The following is a 23,206-nucleotide window of genomic DNA, read 5'->3' as shown; positions in this document are numbered from 1 at the left end:
GTCAGAAGACCTAAAGTTCCAGCTCCTCTCTTGACCAGCGGTTACCTGAAGCAGTATTTAACTTCCCCTTTCTTTCCAGGGAAGGGAGGAAGTGGCCCCGATGACTCTGAGATCCTTGCTTCAGGACCCTAATGGTCTAAACAGATCAACTTAGAAGGGACATTTTATGGTCAAAGAAGTCAATTCAGTGGAAGGAATAGAGAAGATAAATGGTAACAGATCTGCGAGTTTAGTAGTGATTTCAGAGAACATGGCACAGTCCTTAAAATAAAATTAATCTTAATGCTGCCTAATTTAAAAATAAACGTGCCATAAGCCATCACCATTCAAGCTTCATCTGGCAATCTTCTACAAAGTCTGGAAGCCCGGATGACTAAGAGCATAGTACCATTTTCATTAAAAGCTTAACATAAGAATAGTATTTATAGACTGATTTATAATTTTCAAAGCACTCTTCACATATATTCTCTGATCTGATGCTCACAGCAACCCAGGAAGTCAGGCCGTTTTGTCTTTCATCCATTTTTAGGAAACTAAGTTCTTGTAGAGCTTTAAGTGACTTGCTCAAGACCACTAGCTGATAAGCCAAGCCAGAATTCCACCGCTTTACCATTTCCAAACTTGACTCTCCATGAGAAGCAAACCAAAGAGGGGCAAGTGTGGGGAGAAAAATAGAAGCTCTAGTGGTACCTAGAAGCCCATTGGAAGATTCTGGGGTGGAGAAACTTGCAAGAAAGCCCAGCCCTTTAGCAGTGCCGGAACAAAGCGAAGGTGGGCAAACCCCCACACTTGTCACCGAGGCGTTCAGCGACAGGCACTCATGGGAAGAAAATGCTGGGCTGGTGCAGACAGGGCCCCTTGGATACCCTGCTCTGTAATTAGCATGATCTTAACATGGAAGACGGCATCTCTTCCCCTTCTTTGAGCTTTTGTGTCATCCTGGATGTTCTGGCCACTGTTGTTGCTATGACTACAGATTCCTTCACTGTTGCTTTAGGAATCCCTGAGGAGATCGTGCTGAAAGTTCTTAGTGTCATATGGCTCAAGGGAGATTCTTGTAATGGTTCCGCTATTGGCAAGGCGTTAGGAGGCTCTCAGGACACTGCAGCAAGACGTTTTATTAGCACACCTGAGATTCCGGTCCCTTGGGAGTACACAGCTGAAACCGGAAATCTTAAAGGGATCTTCCTGAAAATGGGTGGGCGCTCTAGTCAGTCACTTGATCTATGAGGCAGGTGACCCAGACAAAAGTGACTACTACTGGCATACCTACATCCGACTATGCAGTAGGATCACCCAGAGAGCTTTTGCTATCCTGGCGCCTAAGTGATAACTTATTCAAATTAAATTACAGTGTCTAGGGTAAGGGCCAGATAGCAATATTTTTGAAAGACCCTAGCCGATTCCAGTGTGCAGCAAATTTTGCAATCCATGGCTTTATGATTTGTCTAACATCACACAAGTGGGGACAGGAACCTACCATGTTTCAACTCCATTGTCTTGACCCCAATTGGACCCTTAAAAATGAAGGTTAAGTAGATACAGCATTACTCATGACTACCCATCCAGGTAAATATGTTTATCCTGGTTCACTGATGGAGACCCTAAGTGTGTTTTCATTTGTCCTGTGATCCCTCCTTAAATGTTGAAGGAGACACTCCAGTGGTGCTCACCCCAGGTGTCAAACAATCAGTGACATACACCGAAATGTTTGCAGAGGACATACTGTGTGCCAGCCCTTGTCCTGGGCTGTGGGGATAAATGGTGAACAAGGAACATAAGGCTTTGCCCTACCAGAGCTTGTAAGCTTGATGAAGGACCCAAAGACCTATTTCAGCAATTCCACCTCTTTAGGGTTAAGGCTGAGATGGGAACTTCTTTTAGTTATTTCTAGCTGGGCCTTGTTTCTTCAGGAGGATTTGTGGCAGCAAAAACATGCATAATGAAGTTGTTAGGATGTAAATAAGAAACAGAAATCAAGACTAGGGAAAATATAAATAAGAATGGAGAGTCAAGAACAGAAGAAGAAAAATTCATAGTTATGTAAGCCATAAGGATCCGCTTGGGCTGAACCTCAAATTTGGCATTAAGTGTTCTGGCAGCCATATTGAAAAGGAAACTATGGTGAGTTATTATTGTCAGAAAGACAAAAAAATACCAGTTCCTCAGGGAAGGGAAGGCTTTCCCAACACTTGGCTCTTGAGGAAATGTCTCATGTGGAATTTTATACAATCTCTAGGAATATTCCTAGAGTGACTGCAAAAATGAGTTTTATGAGGCAGGACCCTGTAGACCCTTGCAAGGAAAGAGAGGATGAGAAATGAAAATGAATTTAATAAATCCATTTTTGTCACGAGTAGTCGGTCAGAAGTAAGTTGATTCAAGTCAAAACACATTAGATAAATCTATGGCTAGAATACCTGTGGAAACACACAGATTGGACACCCTTCATATTTTTTCTGTCTTGGGGTTTTGATAAGGCACATGGATAAAACAGTTTTCAGGGGTAGAGCTGAAGTGTAAGTTTTTCGCTTTGTAGATAATGTAGTGGTTTATATCAGAGGTTAGCAAACATTTTCTATAAAAGATGGTAAATATTTTAGCCCCTGTGGACCAGACAGGCTCTGTCCTCACGATTCAGCTCTGCAGTTTAAACACAAAAGCAGCCCTAGAGAATACAAAAGGACTGCATGTGTTCCAAGGAAACCTGATTTATACAAATAGGTGGCCTGTCCAATTTGGCTGATAAACTATATTGCCAGTCCCTGGTTTAAGCTGCAAATTTAAAAAAGCAAAATGTATGATGGGTATGCTTTTGTTGGAATCACAGAACATTGAGAAACTTGGCAAGTCTTGTTCAGTGATGACTCTGGCCTTGTAATTTAACTGAAAGTAGATGATGATGCATACTGGAGAGGACATGGCTTGTGTTCAGAATGCACATTCATAAGTTCGCTGAAAGAACATGGAGACACCCATGCACGCCAGGGCAGCTTCCCACATCAAACTGACGCTCGGCAGACAGGGATCTGGGGTTACTGCAGCCCAGAACTGGGCTGAGTCTAGAACTTCTGTCCCGCCATGTGGAGGAGAACAGTGATATTCCCCACTTGGAGGTCTCACAAGGCAACAGGGGTTCTCTGGCAAGATCTCATGGCTGGGTCCTTAGGAAAGAGAGAAGCCTGGGCAGTCAGCAGTACCTCATGCACACCTTTGTCATCGTCTCAAACGCAAAATCTACTCCAGGCTAGCAGGTGTAGATTCTAACCAGCCTTCTGGAAGAACAGCCAAAGATAGGGCGACCCCCAAGGAAAAAAAAAGTAACATCATTTCACTGTATAAAAATTTTGTTGTGAGTTGATAATATATGTTGATGGTTTGTTATGGCCTGAGTTTCTGAATACTTCCCACTGGCTATATAAGACTCTGGGGTTATTAATGGATTATTGGCTAATTACATTAATGGTGTCATGGGAGCTACAGGAAAGGATTGAGTTTGGGTGGTCATCAGAAGAGGGGGCCTCAAGTGGTTTGGAATCTATAAAAACAGGGGACTTAGGGCTTCGACCTTAAATATTGCTTTAACCAACTTAAGCATAACCCATAGTCCTGAGCGACTAGTTGTCTACTCATGTGTCCCATATATGGTGACAAGGGGAGTGCAAGCTTATAAAGAAATGACAGCTTCAAAGGAGTTTGTAGAAACATGACCATGGATGCAGTCATGGAACCTTTGGGGCCTCGTTGTCTGAACATAATTTGGTCTAGAACACTTACTAGGTAGTAGGGAATTGGGGCATTTACTCCATTTGGAATGTCCTAACGATTCACTCCTCCGGCTGAAGGTGGTTAGGAAGATGGTTGCCCCTCCTTGTACTATGGTTGTGGTGACTAGTCCAGGCTTATGGAGAGCAAGGACAGTGTCTTTCTCTTCACATCCCCAGGGCTTAGCCCAGGACCGGGTCCCCAGGAGCTACTCTAGAGTGTTTGCTCAGCGAATGAATCCTGGTTAGTATCACCCTGTTTGCGGAGCTATTATCAAAGAGAGATGAGTTGCCAGAAAGGGAGCTGGCTCCTTTTTGTCACACACATCGTGGCAAACAGTGAATTGCTCCAAATGAGGCTAAGTCTGTTGTTTGGGGACAGGGACAAAATATGCCAACAAAACTTAACTGGGTTAAGCCTCTGCCTTCGGCTTGGCTCATGGTCCCAGAGTCTTGGGATCGAGCCCCACATCGGGCTTTCTGCTCTGCGGGGTGTTTGCTTCCCCCGCTCTCTCTCTGCCTGCCTCTCTGCCTCCTTGTGATTTCTGTCTGTCAAATAAATTAAGAAGAAAAAAAAACTTAAAAAGCAGAAAACCATGCAGATGGAATCATAGTGGTCCCCACCCTCCCTCCGACCCCAGCAGATATGGCGTAGGATCAGGGATTGGCAGTTGAATTCATATGTCAGGTATATTTTTAATCCTAGCTTATTCTTAACAACCATGATTTAAGGCCAGATGCGTTTCAAGGGCCAATTTCTTAGGGAAAATGTCTGATGTCCAAGTTGCCTGAGACTTCTCCTTTTTCAGAAATAACAAGCAGCCAGACTAATTATTTTGTTTCCTCCTCTTCTATCCTCTGGCTCCTGCCGATATGCTTATTTATAACAAGGGCTTTATCAGTCGTCTTAAGAAAACAAATGTCCTTCAACAAATGTTCCAATATGATCTTCCGGTCCTATTTTTCAAATATCCCTGCACTAATGAAAACAGAGGCATGGAAGAGGGAAGCATTCTGAGCCCAGAGCAGATTAATCGTGCTTCAGCTCTGCCCCCCATGCCATCCTGGTAGCCAGGTCAGAGAGTAAAAAGAAAGGACAGAGCCAGGGAGAGGAGTTTGTGCGCAGGAACCACAGGACCCAGCTGAGCCTCCAGACCTGACCACATCACTATAGGCTTCGGGTGCTACCAAGGGGAATGTGGGCCAAAGGGAAAAATCGAAAGAGATGAACTTAAAGCAAAGCCTAGTAGCACGCGGGGTGGGCTTAACACAGGCCGTTGGCTTTACTGTAATAGACAAATTGCCTCTTCCCACCGCATCTAGCAGTTTCTAAGGGACGAACTTTGGGCCCAGGGACATTTATTAAATATCATCCCCTCCATGTCCCTCTGCCTCTTTCTGGCTCCCACAACTCCTGACCAAAGGAACTCAAGCATCTGTTTGTAGTTATGCCCCTAAGTCTCCCCCGACATTAACCACATGTAGGTATTAATTGTTTCTACCCGTGTCTCCCGTGATTCACTGATCTCTTCTGGCTGTTCTTGGTCTCAGGGCCTGAGGATCATTTTCTCAGATGCATCTCGGCTCATCTTCCGGCTCAGTTCCTCTAGTGGCATGAGGGCCACCATCAGACTGTATGCGGAGAGCTACGAGAGGGACCCCAGCGGTCACGACCAGGAGCCCCAGGTACTCTCAGCACCATGTGTCTCATCACTCCTGGAAAATTTAGGGAGCTCTTGGGGGCCTTTAGTCTGGGTGATTTTACTTTCTAGATGGATAGATCTCGCTGAAGGACAAGCTGACAGTAAGTAACTCCAGGCAAATTCCAGTCGTTCATGACAGTGTTTGGAACAGAAAATTGGGGCTTTAGTCTCTGATGAGTGTAGACCAGCATTTCCCAGATGCCTTGCCTTTCTTGATTGTTCTGCTGTTTGTTAAATTTGGATGACATCAAGAAACACTACGTTGTGTAGAGAAATTTTTAGTTAGAGTCAAGCTGGTCCAACTCCTCAGAGCCTTGACTCTGCGTGTGTAAATAATGAATCTCCAGGTGTTTGGCCAACTCCAGATGTTTGGATCGTGACCTTGAGGTGCGGGTGTGGATGCCTCCTGTCTGAGATCGCTGCGGAGCACAGTTTCTCTTAAGAAGAGGGGTGAGGGCTGGCCTGCATTTAAAGTTAAGGGGGGCTAAGCTAGATGAGCCAAGCTGGGCCACCCTGTGTTTGGGAAAGCCCCTTCATGTTGTCAACAGTAGAGCTAATGAAGAACTCAGAAAAAATCATAAATAGCCCAACCGTAAGCATCTCCACTCTTATATTCATTGAAGCTGCAGGCACCCTTAATTAATAGCAGAAAGGACCTACCACAACATTGGATACTTCCAGCTACACTGCTCGCTGTCCCTCACCCCCTTGGTCTTTATGTCACTCTGGGTATGGAAGCAGAGTCCTGGATGAGCTGTTTCCTTGAGATGAAACCACTGGTTTCTGCAACACTTCCTTCGCGGAGAAGTAGAGAAGCAAAGAAAATCTCTCTACTTTTCATTTTAGAGTTACTCCAAATTTCCAACGATCATTTGCCAAAGTTATGCCCTAAAATGAGACCAGAAAGGGTCTTCTTTCTTCGTTAGTGGTTTAGTGCGTTTTTCTTAAAATGGTATCTTTCTTGGGAGAGTCTCAAAGAACTTGAGAGATATGGTGCCATAGATCGCCACAGCTCACGACGGAACCAGATCTGTTTGGGGGCAGATCATCTAAGATGGGGAAGGAGGGGCTCTGGAGGCTGAGAGCTGAGAGTATGAAGCTAGTCTACTGCCCCGGGCATTCCCTGTCAGGGTCACAGGCTGTCCGTGCAAGGACGGGCCACGCCCTGCCAACATAATTTGCCATGAGTACATTTCACCCAAGATGGTACCAAATCATGCAAGAACTGGAGACTTACCCTCTCTTTCCATATAAACCCCGTCCGTCTACTTCTCATGTTGGGAAAAGAGATTAAAACAAGGGCCTAAAAACCCAGAGCTACATACAGGGTGAGGAATGACATTCCTGGCCTCACCAAGTCTGACTCACTCTGACTCAAGGCTATTTTTTCTCAACATTCTTTTCCCTATTTGCACAGGCTAACCAGTTACAATATTTGCTTATTTGTATTTACCTTCCACGCTGACCGCAGGAGTGTGACGCCTAGGCCTTTAGACATGTGCGGAAACAATCCTGTGCCCAAGTGAGTCTCTCTCTGAGATGTTCCACCAAAGCCAAGGGGCACCATTCCCCCCCCACCCCCAGCGCTTCCTTTGATGCTGAAAACCTCCATAGGCCTGCTGCTAGAGGGCTGTGTGTGAAGTACACGCTTCAGTCTGTGGGTAAAGATAACATCAGAATGCTTGAGTCAGTGGCCAGTACTATTTCTTTTCCATGTCTGTGGTTCCCCGAGTTTGCCTTTTTTTTTTTTTTTTAAGATTTCATTTATTTATTCGACAGATAGAGATTATAAGTAGGCAAGAGAGGCAGGCATGGAGAGAGAGGAGGAAGCAGGCTCTCCGCGGAGCAGAGATCCCGATGCGGGGCTCGATCCCAGGACCCTGGGATCATGACCCGAGCCAAAAGCAGAGGCTTTAACCCACTAAGCCACCCAGGCGCCCCCAGAGTTTGCCATTTTGAATGGTTGGGGACTCCTTTTGTTGATGTTGTTCTTCTGATCAATAATCTGCCTTCCCTTTTTAATCCTGAGTCAGGGTTTTCCCAAACCTGGCTGGGGTGGGGGTGGGGAGGGCTCACCATATTTAGCTCAGGATCCAGCCCAAAATTTCACCTTAAAATAGAACTCCTTATTAAAATACCTGATATCATTGGCTCACTGACAGAAGCCCTATTCCATAACGCATGCAAGTCAGGGTGTAGTTTAGAATAAGGTTTGAAAAGTCATGGACCCCCATAAGGAAGAGGAAGAAGATTCTGAGCAGACTCACCATCCCAACACTGCTGAACCACATCCAGGCACTTAAGTTTGTCTGTTTGAGGTCTCCTGACAGTGTTGCCTCCGAGGACCCCAGCTTCTGCCTTTGAGGAGCTCTGGAAGGAAATGCCTTTAGTCAGCCATCAACAGAGGTCCCAGATAAGGCATGCTCCTTAGGTTATTACTGATCTGCGGCCTGATGGGCAAAGACCAGCTGTACTGCTTCCTCTGCTGAAGACACCTCCTGCCGTGTTCTAGCTTGTTCCGATTTGCAGCCCAGGAAAAGAAACAGATACCCGCCCCCCCTCCCCCCGCCCATGCTCAGACCCCCAGTAATATGCCTCTTGAATGTCTAGGGATTCCATGGATCAACTTGTCCAGTTCAGCAGGTACTCGTGTTTTACCTACCTTAACTCAGTAGCCACCTACATTCCGGTTAATAGCGAAAGGACTAGAGAGTTTTCTTCCACTGGCTTCCCAGCATCTGGTTATTGTTACTTTGCACGGATAGTCTCTTGTTCATGCATCTTTGTTAAAGTTGTTATTTCCCGTTAGTTAGCACAGTGTGGTATTAGTTTCAGGTGTACAATGTAGTGATTCAGCCAATCCATGGGGCTCATCACAAGTGACCTCCTTCAGCCCCGTCACCCATTTCGCCCATCCCCCTACCTTCTGGCAACCCAGCAATCTGTCTTTATAGTTAAAAGTCTATTTCTTGGTTTGCCTCTCTCTCTCTCTCTCTCTTTTTATTTTGTGGTACCTTTGCTGCTTTGTTTTGTTTCTTAAATTTTACATATGAGTGAAACCATACGATATTTGTCTTTCTCTGACTGACTTAATTCATGTAGCATGGTACTTTCTAGCTCCCTATGTGCCATTGCCAATGGCAAGATTTCATTTTTTTTATGGCTGAGTAATATTCGTGTGTGTGTGTGTGTGTGTGTGTATGTATGTACCACATCTTCTTTATCCACTCATCAATCAATGGACCCTTCAGTGCAGACATTTTAAACACATGGAAACAGAACGTGTTTTAAACATTAATACTGTGGTTGCCTCAAAAAAAGCATCTGTAACCATCCCAGGGATGCAGCTAGGAAAATCTGTGGTGTAGTCTGTATGCTCAAGAGTCCCTTCTCCTGCCTGTAGATTTATTTGGGTATTTTTTCACAACAGTTACTATGGTATTTATTTTAAGTTATTTAAAATAATTTAATTACCTCAAAAAAATATTTTTAAAGAATTCTATCCACCTACCTCTAGGAATGGGTGGTGAGGAGAGGAGGAAGATGAGGGGCACTGGGGGAAGGACAAGGTGCTTGCCTTGCCCTTGCTCTGTGTCCTTGGTTAATCAGGAAGGAAAGCCTCCAAGGCCTATTTCTGGAAGATCACATAGTTTTGAAAATGCAAGGGTAATTTTACCGGCAATCAGTAGGCTTTCAATAAGACGTCAAACCAGCTGGTAATCATTTGGAAAAAGGGATGAGCCAAGAGGATTTAAGTTCACAGGTGACCAGAAACAGCCCCATTATTTTCCACTTTCTTTCCCACCAAGCTTATTAGTGGGAGTGCTCAATTAACTTTTTATTTACCTTCTCTCTTCTTCCCTTTGAACCTGAGGGTGGAGTAGCTCCACAAACAATAAAAACCCAAAGGGAAAAGGAAGGAGAAGTTTTTTTAAGGGCTGGATAAGCATATCCTGATAATCAACTTGTGGGTCATCAACAGTTGACCGTACCCTATGCTACCCCAAGTTTTGGACTGAGACCAGTTTTCCCCAACCCTCCTTACAGTTGATGGGAATTGATGTATTTCTAATATGCTGTATATAGACTACTTTAAGGACCAATATCTAAGCACCAGGAGTCATATAAGGAATTCATCTGTCCAACCAAGAGCTGGCGGCCATTTTGTTCTACTTGTTCTTACGAGGACTTTATCATCCAGAAATGTTAAGTACGGAGCCATTTTGTGTTACATTGGGAGAACATGATTTCTCATCTAAACCAGGACACACTTGAGAGTGAAAGGAGGCACTAATAATTATGTTGAGACTGCCCCCAATAAATTAGAACATTGGATTATTCTAATTACATACCTTCATGCTACCCTAGATCTGGCTGTCTCTTTAGAGATGGGCTTCTGAGGAAACTTCCCCATAAGCCTAGTAGTGCAGAGGAAATGTTCCAGGAACGAAGAGTTGGATCTGGGATTCTAACCCAGGCTACACACCAGGACCACTTGGGGACTTTGGTAAAGATGCCTGGGCCTCATTCCCAGAGATTCTACCTTAATTTTTCTACGGTGGGGGACTGCATTTTTGAACAGTTCCCCAAATGGTTCAAATTAGGTGAGTGCTCTCAAACTTTAGTGTATATTTAAGTCATCTGGGGATCTTGCTAAAAATGCAGATTCTGACTCGAACTGAGAAAGGCCAAAGAGTCTGCATTTCTGCAAACTCCTAGGCAATATTGTGCTGCTGGTCCAGGAGCCACACTTTTAATAATAAACAGATGAACTCCTATTCATTGAATTTTTTAACATTGTAAGAAGAGCAACACCTGTTTTTAGTGCCCTTGTGTGCATCGGCCCCTATCCTTGGGATTTCCCTCTCAGATAGCCCACCCAACTTGACTTAAGCAATAGTGTCCTCCAACAGCTCACTCTACCAATGTGACCTTCAAAGCACAACCAGAGTCTGGCCCTCCCTTGCCACCTCTACCATTTCTATCCAGGGCCAGGCTAGTGTTCCGGCCTCTAGATTATTGCATCCCTCTCCCACCTGGTCTCCCTCCTTCCACCCGTGCCTAGTACCCACGCACTCCCTAGTCTTAGCACAGCAACCAGAATGATTAAAAAAAAAAATTAGATCCCCTCATTGCTCTGCAAAAATCCATTAGTGGCACCCCATCTCGCTCAGAAAAGAACCAGAACCCTTACCATGCTCTCAGAATGCCTCCTGGAAATGGCCCCCTCCTCCCTCTGACTGTATCTCCTGACACCTGTCCTGTTTCTGCGCTCCAGCTGTTGTTCTGTGCACATGCCAAGAATTTTGTGCCTCAGGACACTTACAACGGCTGTCCGCCCAGCCTGGAATGCCTTCCCTCCTATATCTGCATGGCTGGTCCTCCCCCTTCTCTATGAGGACTCCCCCGGCCACCCTGCATAAAATCACCTGACGCTTGAGTACCGCTGAGCTTTCTCACCCCACTTTACTTCCCCTCTTTAGCACCTACCCCCATCTCACATCCACATTTACTTGTTTTATTGTGTCTCTCCCAAGAGAATATAAACCCCAGGAGGCTGGGACTTTGTCAGTTGTCTTCACTGTCTCCCCAGTGCATACATGGCTACCTGGCAGAAGGTACATGCCCAGTAGGATTTTGCCAAAGGAATGCAATATTCCGTGTTAATTACTTTGGAATATCTGACTGATGATATCACATGGGAGACTGAAATATTCTGTACTCAGTATGAACCTTGGTGTTATCCTTAGTCTTCTCCTATGCTTGAAAGTTGGAATATAATCAGTTATCATTTTTTAAGGTCCCTGCAATGAGCCAGGCACGTTCTAGATACGTGGGGAATGTGCATTACTGTGTTAATAGTTCCAGAACAATCCCTTCCCCGAGTAGAATTATCATCCTGCTTTGGTGGGTGAGTAAACTGATTCAGGGAGCCATTAATATTCAGGGAGCAGGTAATTTCTGGATTAGAGAGTCAAACTAGGTCTTAGTGAAACCTGCTACTCTTTAAGGTCCACTGAGGGAGGAGTTCCTCTTACCTGTGTGTGAACACAAGGCTGCACCTGGAGTGGAGCCTTAGTTCAGTGTTTACCTATTGAGTGTGTGTGTGTGTGTGTGTGTGTGTGTGTGTGTGTCCTTACACCAACCAAGGCCCTCATTCTTAGATGCCACTGGGTACCCAACAATTAAATTCAGTTCTGACACTAATTACTTGGAATTAGCCCAGGCCCCACAGAGGAAGGACTCAGCCCCACAAGACTGCCCCCACTTAAGATACCAGCAGAAAATGGGGTGGCCAAGCTCCCCACATTTTTGCTCATTAGAATACAAATTCAGGAGTTCCTGTGATCTGCTCCTCAAGATTGGTAATTTGCATCCAAAAAGCACTTTACTTAGTATTGGTAGTTTACTATAAAAGATACAACTTGAGAAGGGCCAAATGGAGGAGAGTCGTAGCGCTAAGTATGGAGGGAAGGGTGCCAGAGCTCCCATGGCTTCTCCTGGCATGCTACCCTTCCAGCACCTGGAGTTCTTTGCCAGCTCAGAAGCTCTCTAATGCTGTTAAGGAGTTTTCTAAAGAGGTTTCACTGCATACATACGATTGATTAAATCACTGGGCATTGATGATGGAACTCAACCTCCAGCTCTTCTTCCTTCCTGGGAGGTGGGGATTTCCAGGCTCCTCATCCCCTGATCGCTTCCTCAGTCAACAGCCCTCATTCTGAAGCTATCTTGGAGTCCACAAGACTCACCTCATCAGCATAAACTCAGGTGTGGTTGAAAGTGACTTACCATGATTAACAAATCCACTCCTATCACTTAGGAAGTTCAAAGGATTTGGGGAGCTCTGTTCCTGGAAGCAGAGAGAACGACCAAATATATTTTGTTGGTGGTTTTTAGACCACACGTATGGATGTGGATATGTGTGAGCACTTTGAAAACAGCCAGTTCTCTCTCTCTTAATTTGAATTAACAAGGAATAGATTTTTTTTTTAAGAGAATCTATTTATTTATTTGACAGACAGAGATCACAAGTAGGCAGAGAGGCAGGCAGAGAGCGAGAGGGGAAGCAGGCTCCATGCTGAGCAGAGAGCCCGATGCGGGGCTTGATCCCAGGACCCCGGGATCATGACCTGAGCCGATGGCAGAGGCTTTAACCTACTGAGCCATCCAGGCGCCCCAAGGAATAGATTTTTAAAAAATTATTTAAACAATAACATTCTACATACACACTTGTCAGGATTTATACTCAACAGGGGATCCAAAGTGAATGGTTAAAAACTAGGAGAACAAAATTAGAAATTGAAATAATATATATTATAAATAATATATATATAATATAATAGCAAGCTGGAGACAATGGAATTCTGAAAAGACACATAATGGATACTCAGCTATTCAATACTCAGTACAAGATGAAAATGTATATACGTGTATATGTATATATGTATATGCTTATGGATGTACGTGTGTCTATGCTTGTAAAAGTATATACATATATGCACAGATGTATATACACACATGATTTTGGATTCATACTTAATATGCATCAAAAACATTAGGTTCTTATTTAAAAAGAAAATCTGCCCAGAAATTTATTCATAGCCACACATGAAGAGAAAGATGAGGAAATATCTCATTCTCTTTTTTGCCTTTTAGTTGAGTCTGTATTTGCTGTCATTTGAAAATACGGAGGAGGATGGAGTGATGGAGAGAGTTTAGAAAAGAAACACATGGTTAAAAGAAAACATGTACTCTGTGGCCAAGTGGAAGAGGGGCTCGTTTTGCTTGCCAGAGAGGCATGACCTGGAGGTCTTCAGGAATTTAAAGACTAACATGATGCAGAGAAAGATGACCAGCTGTTCTCCATAACGACTGAATATGTAATTTGACGAAATAAAATCAAGCTGAACTTTTTAAGAGATTCCGATCGACCGTTAGAGCAATTTCCGTACCGTGAGGGCGCCTGCCCAGTGAAGGTGGCTGGTCTGTGCTCGTCTGCATGTCTCCAGGACGGCATATGTTCAGATAACTTTTAAATGTAGTCAGGCACGGAAAGGAGGGAACAAGGTAATGTCTCCACATTTCCTAGAACCTTAAAATTAGGGTCCTATGATAATTATGTTTTTTTTTTTAAAGATTTTTTATTTATTTATTTGACAGACAGAGATTACAAGTAGGCAGAGAGGCAGGCAGAGAGAGAGAGGAGGAAGCAGGCTCCCTGCCGAGCAGAGAGCCCGATGCGGGACTCGATCCCAGGACCCTGAGATCACGACCTGAGCCGAAGGCAGTGGCTTAACCCACTGAGCCACCCAGGCGCCCGATAATTATGTTTTAAGAAAGAAAAGAAACAAGGTCTGGTCAGGTGGGTTAGATTTCCCTCTAGTGGCGTAGACAGGAATTTCCTATAGCTACTTGGTCACCAATCAGTGTCCCTTGGAGCTGAATGAAATTTGAGAAAGAAGCAAAGATGTTGGGTTTTCTTTATTTCACTCACTTAGGTGAAGAGCCTCCTAAAAACGGTGGGCGAAACAGTCTTCTTTTTCTCCCTTAGATATTGCAATCTGGACTCCTGCTCTGCTATTATTATGGATTGTTTTCCTTGGAACTGAGAACTAGGAAGGATCATCTGTTGGTGGGTGAAAAACTCCCTTGGACTGGGAGCTTGGCAGGTGTTTCGCAGGGCTAGTGTCTGTCATGGTAAGGGATGATTAGGGCTTTGATGATAATGGGCCTTTCCCTGCCTCTGCTGGGATTAGAACTCCCTTCCCGGTCCTGAGTGGGTGTTCTACCATGTGTGGGAAAGTGTGTGTCCTGATGAGATCTGACTGCCACTGTGAACCACTCCTGTTGAGTCCACAGGCAAAGTCTAGCTCAACCCCCCTGCCCTTTTGGCAGTAAGCACCAAAAAGACCCTTATTTTAACTCTTTTAAGGCTATCTGACATTTCTGATTTATCCCAAGAACCAGTGGCCTTAAGAAGCAGAAGAACCGAAAGTCATGCCTTGATTCTGACTTTGAGTCAATTTTAAATGAAGGTTTAGCAATCCAAAGCTCTGAAAAAAAATTTCCCCTCCCTACTTCCTCATACATAATTCAAAATTAAAACAAAATTAACTTGGAAAGTAAATGTAAGGAAAATTTAAAAATTGGGGTTTTTTCCCCTCCTTATGAAGCTGTTTATTTTGGTGTCTCTGCTTTGCTGTGCCCAAAGCACATGCCTAACCAGCTACTGGTTAACCTGGCACTGTTTATGTCCACAAATCACAGAGTTTTTGCTGGATCTTGTTTACTCAGCCTGAAAAGGGAGCATGAATGAATTCGCCTTGGTCACACAAGTACAGAGGGTCATTGGCCATAACTTCTCACGTCAGATGAATGGGTTTGACAACTGTGGCCAGCACAATCCGGCTTTCCCAGCATCCTCTTTGTTCCAGCCCAGATACACAACACAATCAACTTTCCGTGCCCTTTAGCAGAAAGCTACCCAAAGCTCATCAGCTGGCAGAGATTCAGGGTTTCTTTGAAGTGGTGCCCTTCTTTGGTGGAGGGTAAATCATTTGCTTTGCTCATAAATAAGAGTGTATTTTGGCGAATGAATACTGATGGTGAAGGTGGAAATAGCCTGTGACCTTCAGGAGAAGGTTCTGAACCAGCCCATGCATTCAAGCAGCATCAGGAGGAGGCATTGCCTGGGCTCACCACAGCAGTCACGCATTTTTCCTGGGGAACATATGATCTGGGTGGGTGAGGGGAGGAATGTGGCTGTTTTAGCTCTCCTGTCTGATTTTAGGTTTGGCATCCTAATCCCCAGAAGGGAAACCCTGTTTAAGACGCAGGCAAGGGAGCTCCCCTTTTCCCTTTGTTTTTGCCTCGCAGGAAACTAGCTTGTATGAAAAACTCCAGAAGGGCAGCATTTTCCTACCAGAACGCTTAGGTCTTAGGAAAGAAAACAGGAAAGGTTTTATGAAATTCTTGCCTTATGGGTTTTTGTTTGCTTGTTTGATTTTGCTTTGGATTTTATTTCCAAGCATTTTGGTTCATAGAAACCATCATGTGACGTACTGTTTGTAGGTTGGGGCTTGTGTATTCTGGACTGAATGATAAGTGTGTGGGAAGTAATGAAGCTATGAGAGTGTTTTAATATATAGGTTTTATTATTATTCAGGTGTGGTGAGGCTGACAGATCAGGAGACGATTGCCATTGAGAAGCCAGCTTCTCAGTCACCTTTCCCAAGGGAAGGGACATGCCACTCCATGCAGGGCCATAGGGGGAAACACCATCGTCAGTTATGAGGCAGAAGGGGTGGAGGGAAATACGGGTGAAGAGCTTTTATTGTGGTTTCTATAGAAAGGAACAGACAAGGCAGTGTAAGCAGGCTTAGAATTGGCTAGTTTGAAGATTTTCAGCTGGCTCTGGGGAAGGTGGGTGTCTCTGGTTGTCTGACACCTCGCCCCTGGGTGATGAGGGCTGGTGGAAAATGACGCAGAATGTGAGAGCCCCATTGGGAGATGACTTTGGTTGGTCTGCAAATGAAAGGTGTGTGACTAGGGCACCTATTTGTTATCTCTAGAAATTAGCTGACTCTGGAAGGGGCATTCCCTTGCAGTATCAGCAAGGCCCCAAGATGTCAAAGCGTCACAATAAAAGTCATGCACAATATGGAGAGGAAAAGATAAAACCACAGTCTCTTTTGCAGGTAGATAAAATTGCTTGGGAGCACCAAGATTTTGGCCTGATGGCCCATTGTTCAAAGGTTGGGCTTTAGAATCTTGCATCCTCGGTCTTGTGCCCTACATGTGCCATATTCCAGTTCTGTGACCTCAGGCAAATTAACTTCTGTAAGTTTCAGTTACTTTTCAGTTATATGGGGATCAAAATACTATTTATTTCATAGGGTTGTTGTGATGATTAAATGGGATCATTCATACACACACGTGTTTTGGACGATGCCTGGCACATAGAAAGTACTCACTAAATGTTAGTGATTATTATCATTGTTCTTGCCATTTTTATTACTAGAAGTGTTGACTGGTTTTCTGATCACATGAAGATCAGATTAGTAACTTGTTTTAAAGTGGAATTAACCTGTCTCATCCTATCATCTTTTCCCTTTAAATTCTCTGTAGGCCACCTCGATCTATGGGAGATGAGGTCTTTTTTGTTTTGTTTATTTTTTTATAATTTTTAAATTTTTTATAAATATATACTATATTATTAGCTCCAGGGGTATAGGTCTGTGAATCGCCAGGTTTACACACTTCACAGCACTCATCATAGCACATACCCTCCCCAATGTCCATAACCCCACCCCCCCTCTCCCTACTCCACTCCCCCCAGTCACCCTCAGTTTGTTTTGTGAGATTAAGAGTCTCTTATGGTTTGTCTCTCTCCCGATCCCATCTTGTTTCATTTATTCTTTTCCTACCCCCCAAGCCCCCCATGTTGCATCTCCACTTCCTCATATCAGAGAGATCATATCATAGTTGTTTTTCTCTGATTGACTTATTTCACTAAGCATAATACCCTCTAGTTCCATTCATATTATCACAAAAGGCAAGATTTCATTTTTTCAATGGCTGCATAGTATTCCATTGTATATATATATATACCACCTCTTCTTTACCCATTCATCTGTTGATGGACATCTAGGTTCTTTCCATAGTTTGGCTATTGTGGACATTGCTGCTATAAACATTCGGGTGCACGTGTCCCTTCGGATCACTATGTTTGTATCTTTAGGGTAAATACCCAGTAGTGTGATTGCTGGGTCATACGTAGGGTAGCTCTATTTTCAACTTTTTGAGGAACCTCCATGCTGTTTTCCAGAGTGGCTGCACCAGCTTGCATTCCCACCAACAGTGTAGGAGGGTTCCCCTTTCTCTGCATCCTTGCCAGCATCTGTCATTTCCTGACTTGTTAATTTTAGCCATTCTGACTGGTGTGAGGTGGTATCTCACTGTGGTTTTGATTTGTATTTCCCTGATGCCGAGTGATGTGGAGCACTCTTTCACGTGTCTGTTGGCCATCTGGATGTCGTCTTTGCAGAAATGTCTGTTCATGTCTTCTGCCCATTTCTTGATTGGATTCTTTGTTCTTTGGGTGTTGAGTTTGCTAAGCTCTTTATAGATTTTGGACACTAGTCCTTTATCTGATATGTCGTTTGCAAATATCTTCTCCCATTCTGTCAGTTGTCTTTTGGTTTTATCAACTGTTTCCTTTGCTGTGCAAACGCTTTTGATCTTGATGAAATCCCAATAGTTCATTTTTGTCCTTGCTTCCCTTGCCTTTGGCGATGTTCCTAGGAAGAAGTTGCTGCAGCTGAGGTTGAAGAGGTTGCTGCCTGTGTTTTCCTCAAGGATTTGGATGGATTCCTTTCTCACATTGAGGTCCTTCATCCATTTAGAGTCTATTTTCATTCGTGGTGTGAGGAAATGGTCCAATTTCATTTTTCTGCATGTGGTGTCCAATTGTCCCAACACCATTTGTTGAAGAGGCTGTCTTTTTTCCATTGAACTTTCTTTCCTGCTTTGTCGAAGATTAGTTGACCATGGAGTTGAGGGTCTATTTCTGGGCTCTCTATTCTGTTCCATTGATCTATGTGTTTGTTTTTGTGCCAGTACAATATTGTCTTGATGATGATAGCTTCGTAATAGAGCTTGAAGTCCGGAATTGTGATGCCATCAACTTTGGCTTTCTTTTTCAATATTCTTTTGGCTATTTGAGGTCTTTTTTGGTTCCATATAAATTTTAGGATTTTTTGTTCCATTTCTTTGAAAAAAATGGGTGGGATTTTGATAGGGATTGCATCAAATGTGTAGATTTCTTTGGGTAGCATAGACATTTTCACAATATTTGTTCTTCTAATCCAGGAGCATGGAACATTTTTCCATTTCTTTGTGTCTTCCTCAGTTTCTTTCATGAGTACTTTATAGTTTTCTGAGTATAGATTCTTTGCCTCTTTGGTTAGGTTTATTCCTAGGTATCATATGGTTTTGGGTGTAATTATAAATGGGATTGACTCCTTAATTTCTCTCTCTTCTGTCTTGTTGATGTAAAGAAATGCAGCTGATTTCTGTTCATTAATTTGATATCCTGACACTTTACTGAAATCCTGTACAAGTTCTAGCAGATTTGGAGTGTAATCTTTTGGGTTTTCCACATATAGTATCATATCATCTGCAAAGAGTGAAAGTTTGACTTCTTCTTTGATGATTTGAATGCCTTTAATTTCTTTTGTTGTCTGATTGCTGAGGCTAGGACTTCTAGTACTATGTTGAATAGCAGTGGTGATAATGGACATCCCTGCCATGTTCCTGACCTTAGCAGAAAAGCTCTCAGTTTTTCTCCAGTGAGAATGATATTTGCAGTGGGTTTTTCATAGATGGTTTTGATAATATTGAGGTATGTGCCTTCTATCCCTAGACTTTGAAGAGTTTTGATCAAGAAGGGATGTTGTACTTCATCAAATGCTTTTTCAGCATCTACTAAGAGTATCATTTCTTTTATTAATGTATTGTATCACACTAATTGATTTGCAGATGTTGAAACAATCTTGCATCCCTGGAATAAATCCCACTTGGTTGTGGTGAATAATCCTTTTGGTGTACTGTTGAATCCTAGTGGCTAGTATTTTGGTGAGAATTTTCACATCTGTGTTCATCAAGGATATTGGTCTGTAATTCTCTTTTTTGATCAGATCCTTGTTTGGTTTTGGGATCAAGGTGATGCTGGCCTCATAAAATGAGTTTGGGAATTTTCCTTTTATTTCTATTTTTTGGGACAGTTTCAGGAGAATAGGAATTAATTCTTCTTTAAATGTTTGGTAGAATTCCCCTGGGAAGCCATCTGGCCCTGGGCTTTTGTTTGTTTGGAGATTTTTAGAGATTGTTTCAGTCTCCTTACTAGTTATGGGTCTGTTCAGGTTTTCTATTTCTTCCTACTTCGGTTGTGGTTGTTTATATGTCTCTAGGAATGCATCCATTTCTTCCAGATTGTCAAATTTGTTGGCATAGAGTTGCTCATAGTATGTTCTTATAGTTATTTGTATTTCTTTGGTGTTGGTTGTGATCTCTTCTCTTTCATTCATGATTTTATTTATTTGGGTCCTTTCTCTTTTCTTTTTGATAAGTCTGGCCAGGGGTTTATCAGTCTTATTCATTCTTTCAAAGAACCAGCTCCTAGTTGCATTGATTTGTTCTATTGTTTTTGTTGTTGTTGTTTCTATTTCATTGATTTCTGCTCTGATCTTGATTATTTCTCTTCTCCTGCTGGGTTTAGGCTTTCTTTGTTGTTCTTTCTCCAGCTCCTTTAGGTGTAGGGTTAAGTTGTGTATTTGAGACCTTTCTTGTTTCTTGAGAAAGGCTTGTATTGCTATATATTTTCCTCTCAGGACTGCCTTTGCTGTGTCCCACAGATTTTCAACCATTGTGTTTTCATTATCATTTGTTTCCATGAATTTTTTCAATTCTTCTTTAATTTCCTGGTTGACCCATTCATTCTTTAGAAGGATGCTGTTTAGTCTCCATGTATTTGGGTTCTTTCCAAATTTCCTCTTGTGATTGAGTTCTAGCTTCAGAGCACTGTGGTCTGAAAATATGCAGGGAGTGATCCCAATCTTTTGACTGGTTGAGACCTGATTTATGACCCAGGATGTGATCTATTCTGGAGAATGTTCCATGTGCACTAAAGAAGAATGTGTATTTTGTTGCTTTGGGATGGAATGTTCTGAATATATCTGTGATGTCCATCTGGTCGAGTGTGTCATTTAAGGCCTTTATTTCCTTGATCTTTTGCTTGGTTGATCTGTCCATTTCAGTAAGGGGGGTGTTAAAGTCCCCTACTATTATTGTATTATTGTCTATATGTTTCTTTGATTTTGTTATTAAGTGGTTTATATAGTTGGCTGCTCCCACATTAGGGACATAGATATTTAAAATTGTTAGATCTTCTTGTTGGACAGACCCTTTGAGTATGATATAGTATCCTTCCTCATCTCATATAATAGTCTTTGTCTTAAAATCTAATTGATCTGATATAAGGATTGCCACCCCAGCTTTCTTTTGATGTCCATTCGTGTGGTAAATTGTTTTCCACCCCCTCACTTTAAATCTGGAGGTGGCTTTGGGTCTAAAATGAGTTTCTTGTAGACAGCATATTGGGTTTTGGTTTTTTATCCATTCTGATACCCCAATCTTTTGATTGGAGCATTTAGCCTATTAACATTCCGGGTAACTATTGAGAGATATGAATTTAGTGCCATTGTATTGCCTGCAAGGTGACTGTTACTCTATATTGTTTCTGTTCCTTTCCAGTCTACTACTTTTAGGCTCTCTCTTTGCTTAGAGGACCCCTTTCTATATTTCCTGTAGAGCTGGTTTGGTGTTTGCAAATTCTTTCAGTTTTTGTTTGTCCTGGAAGCTTTTTATCTCTCCTTCTATTTTCAATGATAGCCTAGCTGGATATAGCATTCTTGGCTGCATGTTTTTCTCATTTAGTGCTCTGAATATATCATGTCAGTTCTTTCTGGCCTGCCAGGTCTCTGTGGATAAGTCTGTTGCCAATTTAATATTTTTGCCATTGTATGTTACAGACTTCTTGTCCTGGGCTGCTTTCAGTATTTTTCTCTTTGTCGCTAAGACTTGTTAATTTTACTACTAGATGACGGGGTGTGGACCTATTCTTATTGATTTTGAGGGGGGAGGGTTCTTTGTACCTCCTAGATTTTGATGCTTGTTCCCTTTGCCATATTAGGGAAATTCTATACACTAATTCTCTCCAATATACCTTCTGCTCCCCTCTCTTTCTTCTTCTTCTGGAATCCCAATTATTCTAATGTTGTTTCATCTTATGGTATCACTTATCTCTCGAATTCTCCCCTCATGGTCCAGTAGTTGTCTCTCTTTTGCTCAGCTTCTTTATTCTCTGTCATTTGGTCTTCCATGTCATTAATTCTTTCTTCTGCCTCATTTATCCTAGCAGTAAGAGCCTCCATTTTTTTATTGCACCTCATTAATAGCTTTTTTGACTTCAACTTGGTTAGATTTTAGTTCTGACAGCGTTTCTCTAATATCTTCCATGGTTTTTTGAGCCTGGCTAGAACCTTGAGAATCATCATTCTGAACTCTAGAGCTGACATATTACCCATCTCTGTATTGATTAGGTCCCTAGCCTTCAGTATTGCCTCTTGTTCTTTTTTTTTGTGGTGAGTTTTTCCGCCTTGTCATTTTGTCCAGATAAGAATATATGAAGGAGCAAATAAAATACTAAAAGGGTGGCAAAGACCCCAGGAAAATGTGCTTTAACCAAATCAGAAGAGACCCCAAATCGTGGGGGGGAGAAAGGGGGGTAAAAAGAAGTTCAGAAAAAAAAATTTAAAAAAGAAAACAAATTAAGAAAAAAATATATATATATTAGACTGGTGACTAGAACAGGGTCACCCATTTAATTTTGGGAGTATTTTGGTCTCTTAGAAGAAACTTCCTCCCAAAATTTTAAAGAATGAAAAATGTATATAAGGGTAAACACAATGAAGGAATGGAATATGACTATAAAGATGAAAAAATTTTTTTTAATTTCTAAAAAAAGAAGTTGATAAGGTAAGTTGGTTGGGAGAATAAAGAAAAAGAAGGTGGAGAGAATTTGCTCGGGCTGGAGACTAGAACAAGCCTGGTGCTAGATTTAGGGTGTATTTTGATTTATTAGAAGAAGTTGTACCCCAATTTTTTTAGAAGAAAAAACCCTATGTGTATACAAAAAATAAAATTAGATACAATGAAGGATAAAATATGACTATAATAATGAAGGTTCAAAAAAGATTATTTTTTTTAATGAAAGGTATTGTTAAGATAAACTAGTTCAAAAATGTTAAAAGAGGAAAGGGTAAAGGTTAAAAAAAATTTAACAGAAGAAAAAAAATAAAATAAAAAAATTTAATTAACTTTGCAAGACTAAAGAATCATGGGGAGAAAGCCATGAATTCCGTGATTTGCTTTCTCCTCCTCTGGAATTCTGCTGTTCTGCTTGGTAAGTGAACTTGGTCTTGGCTGGATTTGTTGTTGATCTTCTTGGGGAGGGGCCTGTTGCAGTGATTCTCAAGTGTCTTTGCCCCAGGCGGAATTGTACGGCCCTTATCAGGGGCCGGGCTTCACTTTCGGCAGCTTTTGTTCCCTGAACACTTTCCTTAGAGTTCTGGAGGACGGGAATGAAAATGGCGGCCTCCCAATCTCCAGCTCGGGGGCCCCCATACCTCAGTGTGCCCTCAGGTTAAACTGAGCCACCTAAGCATCCCCCAAATTGGAATTTCATATAAAGTTCACAGGTCACAAAATACTCTTTGGATTTTTTTCCCCACCCACTTAAAAATGTAAAAACCATTCTTGTCCACAGGCTATATAAAAACCAGGTGGTGGGGAAAAAAAACAAAACAGCCCAGGTGGTGAGCCAGACAAGGACTATAGCTTGCTGACCCTCATCTTAGAGGTTTTTAAACATCATGCGTGATTCTTGATTACATTCAGTAATGCATACCTCAAAATGAGTTTGGTCAAACAATACACTTCATGAAAGGTAAAATGACATTTGTATTCCTGTGTCTGGGTTTATATATGTAATTAGATTTTCAGGTTTTCGGGAAAAGTATCAAATATCTCTGGAAATCCCCAAATTTGACGTTTGGAGATTGAACTCCCTGGCTTTTGGTTGTAATGAAACACAAGAGGAAAATGTCTTAGAGCATT

At 42.4% G+C, this 23,206-nt stretch overlaps 1 protein-coding gene across 1 annotated transcript in view; it reads left to right on the top strand.

The window, feature by feature from the left end:
* Window positions 1-23,206, top strand: part of PGM5 (phosphoglucomutase 5) — a 202,862-nt gene that overhangs the window by 158,015 nt on the left and 21,641 nt on the right. The window contains exon 10 of the mRNA XM_059141446.1: window positions 5,316-5,450. Within this exon, the coding sequence (XP_058997429.1) occupies window positions 5,316-5,450 (135 nt within the window). The remainder of the gene's footprint in view (window positions 1-5,315; window positions 5,451-23,206) is intronic.

Source organism: Mustela lutreola, chromosome 12 (genome assembly GCF_030435805.1).
Source record: "Mustela lutreola isolate mMusLut2 chromosome 12, mMusLut2.pri, whole genome shotgun sequence".
Lineage (NCBI taxonomy): Eukaryota > Metazoa > Chordata > Mammalia > Carnivora > Mustelidae > Mustela > Mustela lutreola.
The sequence above is the reverse complement of the archived record's forward strand: the minus strand, read 5'-3'. Positions and strand labels throughout refer to the sequence as shown.